At 36.0% G+C, this 10795-nt stretch overlaps 3 protein-coding genes across 5 annotated transcripts; all 3 read right to left on the bottom strand.

Moving 5' to 3' along the window:
- LOC105167678 (thioredoxin H2) lies at positions 1 to 1261 on the bottom strand. Of its 2 annotated transcripts, none has more exons than XM_011087481.2 (4): positions 1170 to 1261; positions 862 to 1040; positions 449 to 571; positions 1 to 310 (listed from the first exon to the last, which is right to left on the bottom strand). In XM_011087481.2, the coding sequence occupies exons 2-4, from the start codon at positions 1006 to 1008 to the stop codon at positions 161 to 163; spliced, it is 420 nt and encodes a 139-aa protein (XP_011085783.1). In that variant the 5' UTR covers positions 1009 to 1040; positions 1170 to 1261; the 3' UTR covers positions 1 to 160. The 2 variants fall into 2 exon arrangements, with proteins under 2 accessions (XP_011085783.1, XP_011085782.1); XM_011087480.2 differs by having other exon boundaries at positions 862 to 1052; positions 1182 to 1250.
- LOC105167677 (protein arginine methyltransferase NDUFAF7 homolog, mitochondrial) lies at positions 2187 to 5782 on the bottom strand. 2 transcript variants are annotated; one of them, XM_011087479.2, is made up of 10 exons: positions 5492 to 5782; positions 5328 to 5389; positions 5098 to 5241; positions 4691 to 4801; positions 4373 to 4577; positions 3909 to 3967; positions 3580 to 3632; positions 3254 to 3476; positions 2879 to 2987; positions 2187 to 2683 (listed from the first exon to the last, which is right to left on the bottom strand). In XM_011087479.2, the coding sequence occupies exons 1-10, from the start codon at positions 5700 to 5702 to the stop codon at positions 2421 to 2423; spliced, it is 1440 nt and encodes a 479-aa protein (XP_011085781.1). In that variant the 5' UTR covers positions 5703 to 5782; the 3' UTR covers positions 2187 to 2420. The 2 variants fall into 2 exon arrangements, with proteins under 2 accessions (XP_011085781.1, XP_020552178.1); XM_020696519.1 differs by having other exon boundaries at positions 2187 to 2680.
- LOC105167676 (probable pectate lyase P59) lies at positions 6840 to 8891 on the bottom strand. Its single transcript, XM_011087478.2, has 2 exons — positions 7784 to 8891; positions 6840 to 7675 (listed from the first exon to the last, which is right to left on the bottom strand). Exons 1-2 carry the CDS (start codon positions 8660 to 8662, stop codon positions 7211 to 7213), a joined length of 1344 nt encoding a protein of 447 aa, XP_011085780.1. The 5' UTR covers positions 8663 to 8891; the 3' UTR covers positions 6840 to 7210.

Below are 10795 nucleotides of genomic sequence, written 5' to 3'. Positions count from 1 at the left end.
TATTAGTATCAACTCATTCAATATCATCATTAATCACCATCATCACTGTAAAATTATATAACACATTGCTTGAATTTATCAGAGAGAACAGCAAGCTGAAGTTGTTTTTCATCTTGGTGCATAGTTCAGATTACAAGAGAATAATAATATTTTCAGGCAATTAGGCGGCAAATTTAGGAGCTTCCCTGTGCTTGAGGATTTTCTGCTCAAGCTCATCTTTCTTGGCTCCAACCACCCTCTCCACTTCCTTCCCTTGCTTTAGCAACAGGAATGTTGGCATTGCCTGCACTCCAAACTCACGCGATACATCCTACAAATGAAAACCCCATGTTCAGTAATTAATATTAGGAAGAAAAGAGAAACACATCGAGAGGAATTAGAATACAGATATGTAAGTATATATAACATCATAATCCAGTTGAATGAAATGAAACAAAAATTGACATACGGAGAGCTCATCGACATCAATTTTGACAAAGTCAACATCAGAATATTTGGCGGACAAGTTGTTGAAGACCGGCTCCATAAACTTGCAAGGACCACACCACGTAGCCGAAAAATCCACCACCATCTAATCAACAAATTGCAAAATTAGATAAATGAACTATCATCGAGAAACCTTTGAGCTGCGTTTTGCGAATGCGGACTTAAAATCTTAAGCATTAAGTTTTGGGCGAATAGGTTCCGAAAAAATTCGACTTAGATCTGCAAAAAGCAATTTTAGGCTCAATTGTTAGTGGATCTAGGCATCAGGAGCGGAAAGCCTCAGGAAAACAATCCGTATTAGGTTTCTACAGCTACGATCTCAACAGCGTTAAAGGTACGCAGACCAGAAGTAGAAGATAAGGTAAAGAGCGACACCAGTTTATTTAATTGCTTGGAGGAGTTGAAGTGAAGCTGCCAGCGCTGCGACGAGTGGAAGGCGATGACGCGCGATGACTCATCGGTGGTTGATTCAGCGGCCGCCGCCGCATCTCCGCCCAACAGGCCCGATAAGATTCCCCCCATGTTTAGGTCTGCAGTGAAGACGGGACGTGAACCTTTTGCGGAACCAAGGACGCGGGATGCCTCACGGGGGGTTGATCCAGCGGCCGCCGCCGCATCTCCGCCCAACAGGCCCGATAAGATTCCCCCCATGTTTAGGTCTGCAGTGAAGACGGGACGTGAACCTTTTGCGGAACCAAAAGCGTAAAGAATCTTTTGCTTGGGTTTCAAGATATTTTTTAAGAATCTTATACGACGGCACCAGCGGTTTATACTTTATCCACCTTCACCCGCCCTCCCCGTCTTCTTTAAATTATGTTTTTATTTGGAAAAAAAATTTTGAAATTACTTTTATACCCCTTTCAAATTAATTATTTACATGTATTCACTTTGTTTTTCGATTTAAATAAAAAATACTAAGATTAACAAAAAAAAATATTAAAATTACCCAACCGCTTAACTGGCCCGATTGAATCCCCCATTTTCTTATAAATTAATATTAAGTTTATAAAAAATATTTAACTATAGTAAAATAGTGGAAGAATGAAAATTAGATAAATAAATAAAAAATAAAAAAATATTCAAAAAGTACTCTCTCTTGATACATACTAATTGAATGTGGCACATTCAATGCATGTGTAAAAAAATTATAATAATTTACATATTATTAATAAAAAAATTGTTGTAGGAAAAATAATCATATGAAATGATTATGATAAAAAAATAAATAATTTTTAAAGAGAACATTTAGAATAGGAGAAAAAGATATTAACTAAAAATAAATAGTTATTTTTAAATAATTCTTACCCCTTGTAAATAGTAGGAAAAATGTGGAAGCTAGTGGATTAAAAAAAAATTCAAAATTAAGAGAGACACCAAGAGGTGCTTTCAGATAATATGTAATATAAATAATATTTGGTATGTGATCTGAAATTGATATCACTTGTGATCACAACCTCTACGTATCACTTGCTTTGTAATGATATGGACTCTCTATAGAAAATTGAATTGTTCATGTTTAGGATTGTATATTTGACAGTTGCTATATTGTTGATACTTGGGAATATTATTGGAGAAGTGGAAAGTTGGTCTCATTCTAGTTAATTGATTTCCAATGATCTCATTCTCACTCTTTAGTCCTCTGTTTGTTTGCATTGATATGCAACATTGGTTATTTGGCTCCTTGAAATTGAGGTTTATGATATCAGAAGATTTCGACTCTTTCTATGACATTGGTTATTTGAAGTTGACTGCGACTCCCACCTAACACAATGTGTTGGGGGTTTACAAGTGGATGCTTACATCAAAAATCTGAACATCATAAATTAGAAAGGGTCGATGAAGAAAACAACAAGGTAGCTAATGACATTTTCCAAGTTCACAACTCAAGGATTGAAAGGAAAATGTAGATATAGAAACAATACCATCTAGTTGTTTTACTCGAAAGGAACTGGTACGCCTTGCTTCTTGTTTACAATTGCCATGGCTAAATACCGAGTACCCATCCCAATAGGAGCCTGCTCATCAGGACCCTCCCAAAATGGGGCTTCACCGTCACCAACCAGACGCCAATATCCTGTTCTCAGAGATTCAGCTTGTTCATCAGTACAGTTCTCTAACAGAGCTTCAATGCGGAAGTTAATTCCAAGAGAGCCAAGAAACTGAGACTGAGTCATTGGTCCATGAACAGACACATCTGCTGCAAGAAATTCAACGATTTAGAAACTCTTATTGCCACAAGTATGGTTGTTGGGGGATAATTTCATTTAGCAATCAGCAAATTTATGTAAATCACAGAAGAAATCTCTTTTTCTCCTCTTTTGTTTCTTCAGGTTTGAACAACCCCCTCACAACTACATAAATATAACATAAAGCACACGAGATAATCACAAACCTGAAAATTCTTCAGCAGAATGCCTAATCGCAGCAAAATCAACATAAGCACTGAGATCAGCAGACCCAGGATCATCTAGAATGTCGACAAACTTATGCTTCCTAATAGCCTGTCATTTAATTATAGACTCAGACTAATTTTGCTAAAGAATGTTGCGGTACAGAATTAAAGCACTAAGGTTTACAACAGCAGGCTGGAAACTCAAGAGCATCTACCATCATCGCCTTCTAAAGATGATAAGCTCAATCAATTTACTTTCTCTCTTTATGAATTTCAGAACGAGTAAGTTTCCTAATAAAGTAAAATAATCATCTAAGCACCAGTGAACTCCTGGGATTTCCAAGTGTTCAAGGTGTAAGGTGTCCAGAAGCAGACCTGAAGACTGTCTGAAACTATTCTGTTAAGGCCATAATCAATTATGAGAGCTCCACCACCATCAGTGCCTATTCTATTGGAGATTTCTTGAGTTAAATCCATTGCCTTCGGGCAAACTTCGATATGATCAAGTCCAGCTATTTCTTTAGTCTCAGCCCATCTGCAGCGCTTCATGAGATAGAGAGTTGCTGGTGTGGGCTGTGGAGATAATACAAAACGAAACCTACCCAATGAATTTAAAAAGCCATATTAACCCACAATTTAGTTTACCTAAAAGGCAAGTACTCAATCAAAAAATTTACGACACAGAGGATTCCAAAGCTCACAATGAATTTTCAGTAACATCAATCATCTTCTCACACCAACCACGAGAGGCTTTCTGCAGGAAAATCATGAATAAGTATTAGCTTACTTTAGTACTATTTTTCTTTTCAATTGCTGGGTATAATCTTACAATAATAATGAAGAAGGAGGCCTAAACATTCATATAACACATGTAAATACATCATCACAATATATGCTCTTCAACAAGGTTCCCATTCATAACTCAAGGAGCTATTGCGACTCCATCCTTGAATAAAGCAGATAAATTGATGTGGTTGAATTGAAAGCAGATGGCCTCGAAGTGAACACTACATCTAAAAGTTAGACAAACCTGAAATTGGTGCACTGGCAAAGCATCATAGAACTCATGTGCAATGATGATCGTTGGGGCTGAAAGAACAATGTAAATCCTTGGTTAGATAAAACCCCAGAAAGAAAATGCTGGATCCAGAGAAACATATTCATGCACCATAACATTGTACAATCATATCTTACTGTACGGAAAGAGTCAAAACTACATCCTGTACATTATGCGCCTTCCCTCACCCATAATTTTTCACACAGGCAGCAGGAACTTGATGTGATAAGAGAAAATGCAAATAATGCCCCTGGGTGGTCAGTGGTCATCAAACCACATATACAGGACAAGAGAGTTTGGATGCCTCCATATGTGGGTAAGACTATAACTTACTAGCCAGCTCCCGAGAGCTTGGTTCATACAATACATCCTAACATGACCTTTCCACCTTAACTTACGAGAAAATCAAAATATGAACTGAAACATAAACTCCTTACATCCTGTAGGAACCTGTTCGAGTGTCATATGCCATGATACAGGGGTCTCAGTTATTGTGCTAATACATTTTTTCTCTGTGTTTCCATCAGTACCATCTTCAGTCAAGCACTTCAAGTTTTGATACTGGAGTTTCTGTAATGCTGGGCTACATTCAACCATATGTATTTGCAAAGACTCTGTGAAATTCTTGAATTTTGACACACCCTACAGGACAGCATGCAAACACAGTTCAAGATTGAAATACCATATTACACTGGTAAATTACATAGATAGATCTCGGACTAACGAGATGATTAACATATGCTCTGAAGCCGTACTCGCAGAAGATCAGCCAAGAGAGTTCCTCTGCCTGGTCCAAGCTCAACTAAGTTGACTCTTTTTGGTTGTCCCATTTGCTCCCAGAGGCACATTGTCCACACTCCAATCATCTAACGCCAAAAAAATCTATTAATAAACAAACAATAAATCAAGTCATACAAGTTCTTGATGAACACCTCACCTGCGAAGCTTACTATTGCAAATGAGATACATTTGATGTTGATGTAATGTTTCTAACACAGGCACTCATGTACCTATAAGCTAAGGCCGCATTTAGGCCTAGGACAGAGAGTTCTTCTGTGATTCTAAAAGCTTATGCTGTCAAAGTATAAAAATCTCTTAGACTAGTTTCAAACTCTTCCTTTCTATACATTTCTTCAATATAAGGGACAGTATAAGAAAGTACCTCTCCAAACATCTGGCTCACTTCTGGCGAGGTGATGAAATCGCCCCCGGCTCCAAAGACATCCCGGTTGACATAAAAACCAGCTTTTGGATTCGTCAAGACTTCCTCCATGTACTCAGCAACTGTAATCGGGCCCCCTCTGAACTATAAGTACCAAACAATTTCAAAATTCCCATCACGCAAAAAAGAAGCCAACACAAAGAAAAGAAAGAATATAACTTATGGCGTACTTTGATGATGTTTTTGAGGTGCTTAACGAGCTCCGAGTCAGCAGTCGGTTCGTGGGAATGATCTGCACATAAGCAAGCCTAACTTAACTCCTGTAACAATTTACAGAAAGGGGGCAAAAACACCTGGTAACATACGAGATTGGGTATTGGCAAGTGATGCGTACCAGGTGGATGATACAAGGCGGAGCGGTCAACGGAGATAGTGGCGGAGGGCGGCGTTTGAGGGGTGTCTACCGACTGTTCGACGAAATGATCCTCTGGAACTTGAGAGGAGGAAGAAGACGAAGAGCATTGTCTCCGAGATGCTAGTAACAGTGAAGACGAAGACGAGAAGCGGCAACGTGCTGAAGCTTGTAGCAGCGCTCTTCTCAACATTTCTAGGTAAACTTCCTGAAGAGGAAGAGATGGACAGAGAGAGAGAGAGAGAGACTGAGGGTTAGAGAGTTTCCTCCGCCGCCCGCTATAGTTCTTGTAACCAGAACACGTGGCGTACACTGATGCGTGCGTAAAATTACTTATTATTTAAAAAATTATGTTAATTAAATAAACATTATATATAATTAAGATATATTTCAACCTGATAATTTAAATTTGATATTGGATTGGGTTAAACAAAATTGTAATATTTCAAATATTATATGAGTTTGAACAAAATATGTAAGGATTTATCTGCAATACTTATTTTAATAAAGGACTAGATTTATAATTATCTTCTCTTTTGTAGCTTTGAAAACTCGTGCATTATAAAAAGTAAATTTATTTAGGGATAATTATATTTATATTTTTTTATATATAATCTGTTTATACAAATCACTAATATCTTTTAAAAAATTGCATATGTCTTCACTAAAACATCAACACCACCTGTAGAAATTACCCTTACTTTTTGAAGTTACATAAGTCATTCATATTTTTGGATTGTCATGAGTGGCTTCTATAATTATATAAAAAATATGAGTGATTTGTATAAATAAATTATATAATATTTCAATTATTTAATTATAATATGATTTTCTTTTACACTAAAATTGACGTATTTTAAGCCTTTGGACCAAAACAGGAATAACATAATATTTCGACAAGATTGCTACAATCACTCACTGAGAATTTTACTATTGGATATAAACTAAAATCATGGTAAATAATTGTTTATTTTTATTTTGTGGAATAATGGTAAATAAACATAGAATTATAATTAAAAATAACTATAGATTATTCTATAGAAAGTAAACAACTTATTGATTTCCAACTTCAATCCAACCAATCTAAAATCCCATCTTGACTTGTAAATAAGACATTTATAAAGAATTAAGTCTAGATTATTTTTTAATAATAATAATATAGTGTTTGTACATAATTAATGTTAATAGAATCATTAACCCAATTATTATCAAAATCTGAGAGAGGTGGATGCATGCAAATAATACATGATGAAATCGAAAATATATAAAAGTCAAGACTTCCATTTTATTAACGAACGACTTACAAGACATACGGTAAGAGAATTACAAATTGGGTGTAACAAAATACCATATTTATTAAAATAACTTTATGTACAGCAGAAAGCGTGAAAAGTAAAAAATTACACAAATTGAAAGCTAAAAAATGGTACTGATTTGTGTCAAATTTAAGTGTCTTCCCCCTCATCCATATTGTTCCAACCACTCTTAGTCCCATTACTTCCCTTATACTATAAGAAATATAAATTCTATTATTGCAAGTAATCTATGTCCTTCTTATTACCGATATTTCTTATAGTTTTATTTCAGTTAATTATATATATATATATAAAGGTGCTGTGATTCTTCTGTTTCCTTCTTTTGCCACCGGCCAGTGATATTGATGAGGCGGAAGCTGAGTGTAAATCAGCCATGTATAGATATCTAGCATGCATACTTTAGTTTGCAACCAAGTCGACCCGCAAACTTGGTCATTTGTGAGACGAGTTTGGCCGATGCAGGCTTGATGTTGTCGGACTTTTCGGGGTGCTTGCTGGGCCAATCCTGATCTCCAGATGGGATGAAGTATGCTCCACGCAGGAAAAGATCGCCGTCTGTCACCCATGTCCAGTGCTTCCACTCTGATTCCGGACACTCTCTTTTCGTCACCTGCTTGGCGTAAGGGTGATCCGCGATGTATCGGTTGCCCTGGCTAATGATCGTGGGGTGGCTGCTTCCACCGATAGCATACATCTTCCAATGAGTGTAGTCATTGTTCACGACGTGGAAGAAGCCGTATCGGCACCTTGGCATCCTCTGCACCATTCTCTTCCCGAAGTGGTTGAAAGCCACAGTGATTTGCATTTTCTCGTCGCCAGGGTACTTGTCGTTGCCACCGAAAAGCATGGCCTGCAGCATGTACACAGCACCCATGTTAATACATATTATGCTATTCAGCGGCAGGGGAAACCTTTAATTTCAATTACGATGTATAAATTTTAAGTGTTCATTACGTACGTGGTCATGGTCAGTGAAGTGACTGTTGGAGATGGTGATGCCAGTGGACCCCTGGATGATGTCAATAAGTCCATCAGCGCATCTTGTCATGGAGACGTGATCGATCCAGATATCCTGGGACCCAAAGATTGAGATTCCATCGCCATCACTTTGAGTTCGGAGGCCGGTGTGGCTGGCCGAGTCCCGAATAAGACCACCGTCCTTCTCCACGATGTGGTGAATCTTCAAGTTGTGGATGATTACATTCTTCACAAACTGAATAGTGATGCCTGCCCCATAAGCAATCTGGACTATGGCGCCACGTCCATCGATAGTCTTGTCACTCGTCACCATCAATTCTTGTTTGAGCTTGATGACCATGTTACGCCTGAACGTGATCCACAGAGGCTCCTCCTGGATCACAGCGTGGCGAAGGGTTCCAGGCTTTGGGTTCAAAACATCATCGTCGGATTTGTCAGTCACCATGTAGATTCTACCGCCCTTTCCGCCGGTGGCCTTGCTGCCGAACCCCATCCCGCAATCTGCGAGCCTAAACCTGTTCAAGTGCCACTTGGGGTTGCACCTCCAGCAAGCGTCAATGGGGTTGGTAACCTTGCATGGACCTTTGTATGCCTTTCCTAGGTGCCTCCTCGTGGTGTTCAACATCATCACATCATCCAGTCCTCCTGATTCCTCAACGTGCTTATTTACATGCTTGTTGAAGTGCATGACTACTTTTAGAGGGTCTGGGTGGTAAGCCTGGACAGTCCGGTTGTAGGCCTCCGCCGCCCGCCTCCGCCACACCTCATCGTATTCCGCAATATCAGCTCTAAGGAGGGGAAGAATCGAAGCGAAAGCGAGAAACGAGATCAGCAACCAGTTTAGTTTAGTTCCTTCCATCTTGCAATATCCCGCACTAGTTATCTATACTATGAATCCTTATTCAATTTTTGGAATCTTGTTTCCTTCTTTTTTTGCTTTGAATGGAACGGTCAGGGTCGAACCCTTATCTGACTCCTCGATCGGGTTCAGACCCTTTGCTCGACTAGAACAGACCGAACTGCACTCAAAGGTTTGGGGTACTAATTGGTGGTCGGAAACAGAAGAAACATATTTTGAAGAGTTATATGTATCTTGTGTGATAGGAGTTTGGTTTATGTGGTTTATATACAAGAATTTGTTGGTAGGAGAGAAGCTCTGATGGACGAGGATTGGGGAGAACCACTCGAATGTATGCCAAAATCCATCCACAAACTCATACCTACCTTGCGATAAACACTGCGAGTAAACACAAAAGCCCTGTTTCTCAGGTGAAACCGTCAAACACTACTTGGATTATGCATCTACTCACATTTTACCCTCTAAAATATAAAATATAATAAAAAAATCCCTGACAAAATAATTTGATATTGATAAAATAAAAATGTCATTCTTACTTATTCCCTATACTTTTATTTTACAAATTAAAGTATATTTTATTAAAAAATCTCCCCAAAAATTACTTTTGGTGATTTAAAATTTTACTCGAATGTTATTTTTAAAATAATATTTAAATTTATAGCTTCTTATAGATTATGTAATACAAAAATATATTTACAAACTCAATATATCCAAATATGTTTTACAAAATAGATTATTCATGTTAAAATAGATGTAAATATATATATGTGTAAATACAGGGCAAAATATTGTTTTTGTCTTATAAAATAAAGGCAAAAAATTTTTTGGTACCATAACTCAAAACAATTATGTAAAATATAAGGATCGTAAATTAATAGATTGTACAGATTTTATACTAATTATAATTATTACAAGCCTTGGGTAATTTTTATAGTACAATTACTCAAATTATATGTCTTAACGGAATAATTGTGATAGACATATTTATGAGGGTGTAACTTAATAATGAGAGCATTTTCGTTATAAATAAATTGGTTCATATCATTAATAAATTTTATTACATTCTATAGTTTGATAAATACACTTTATACATATATAGTTTAGGGGTGCATGATTTAGCAATTAATAAAGCATCGATATATGTGAAATACTGTGACAATACCAAAAAATTGGGACGGGTTTAAGAATTATTTTCCCCCCTTGGAACAGTTTGGAAATGACGGAATTAATTTAAACTAGATTTTGGAACGGTTCGCCTTCCGTCCTTATAGATGACATTACAAATATTTAGGAACGATTAATGAAGGACCTTTCCAATTTGACACGGTACTTGTAACCCATTATTGGTGACGGTTCCTAATATTGAATTTGTGTAAAAAAAACTTTCTTTTTATTTGAGATGGATTGGATGACATTTGGAACTGTTATATTATTTATTTCGAGTTATTTAATTTTGGAACGATCTTTGTAATACTCATGCCTGAATTTTTGGAACTGTATTTATTTGTATTGGTGATATATTTAAGAACGGTCATTGGAACGGTTTGTTTGTCAATCATTGCAATAGTATTAGGCACGGTCAATTTTTTTTTTTTTGGAACAGTCTTCTATAATTGTTTTAGGAACGGTCAATCTTATTTAGAAACACGTATATTTAAAATTATTTTAGCAATGATATTAGAAACAATCAATCTTATTTAGAAACACATATTTAAATTGTATTAGAAATGGTATTGGGAACGATCATCCTTATTTAGAAATACGTCTTTAAAACTGTTTTAGCAATGATATTAGAAACGGTCAATATTACTTAGAAATACATATTTAGAACTATTTATTAGCAATGATATTAGGAACGGTCATTTATTTAGATACATTTTCTTTACAATTACTAAAATCGATTCTAATTTTTTATTTTATAACAAATTTTTTATAAATTATGTAATATAAAATAAATAAAAAATAATTTAGTGTAATAAATTTTAATAAATAATTTAATTATATATTTTAATAAAGTTTAATATATAATTAAAATTAATTTAATAAAATTTTAATTAATTATATTTATTAATTTAATTAACTGAATAAATATGAATAATGGAATGTAATAAACATGATAAAATATGAATAATT

This window comes from Sesamum indicum, linkage group LG8 (genome assembly GCF_000512975.1).
Source record: "Sesamum indicum cultivar Zhongzhi No. 13 linkage group LG8, S_indicum_v1.0, whole genome shotgun sequence".
Taxonomy (NCBI): Eukaryota; Viridiplantae; Streptophyta; class Magnoliopsida; order Lamiales; family Pedaliaceae; genus Sesamum; species Sesamum indicum.
This window is presented reverse-complemented; position numbering and strand designations above follow the sequence as displayed.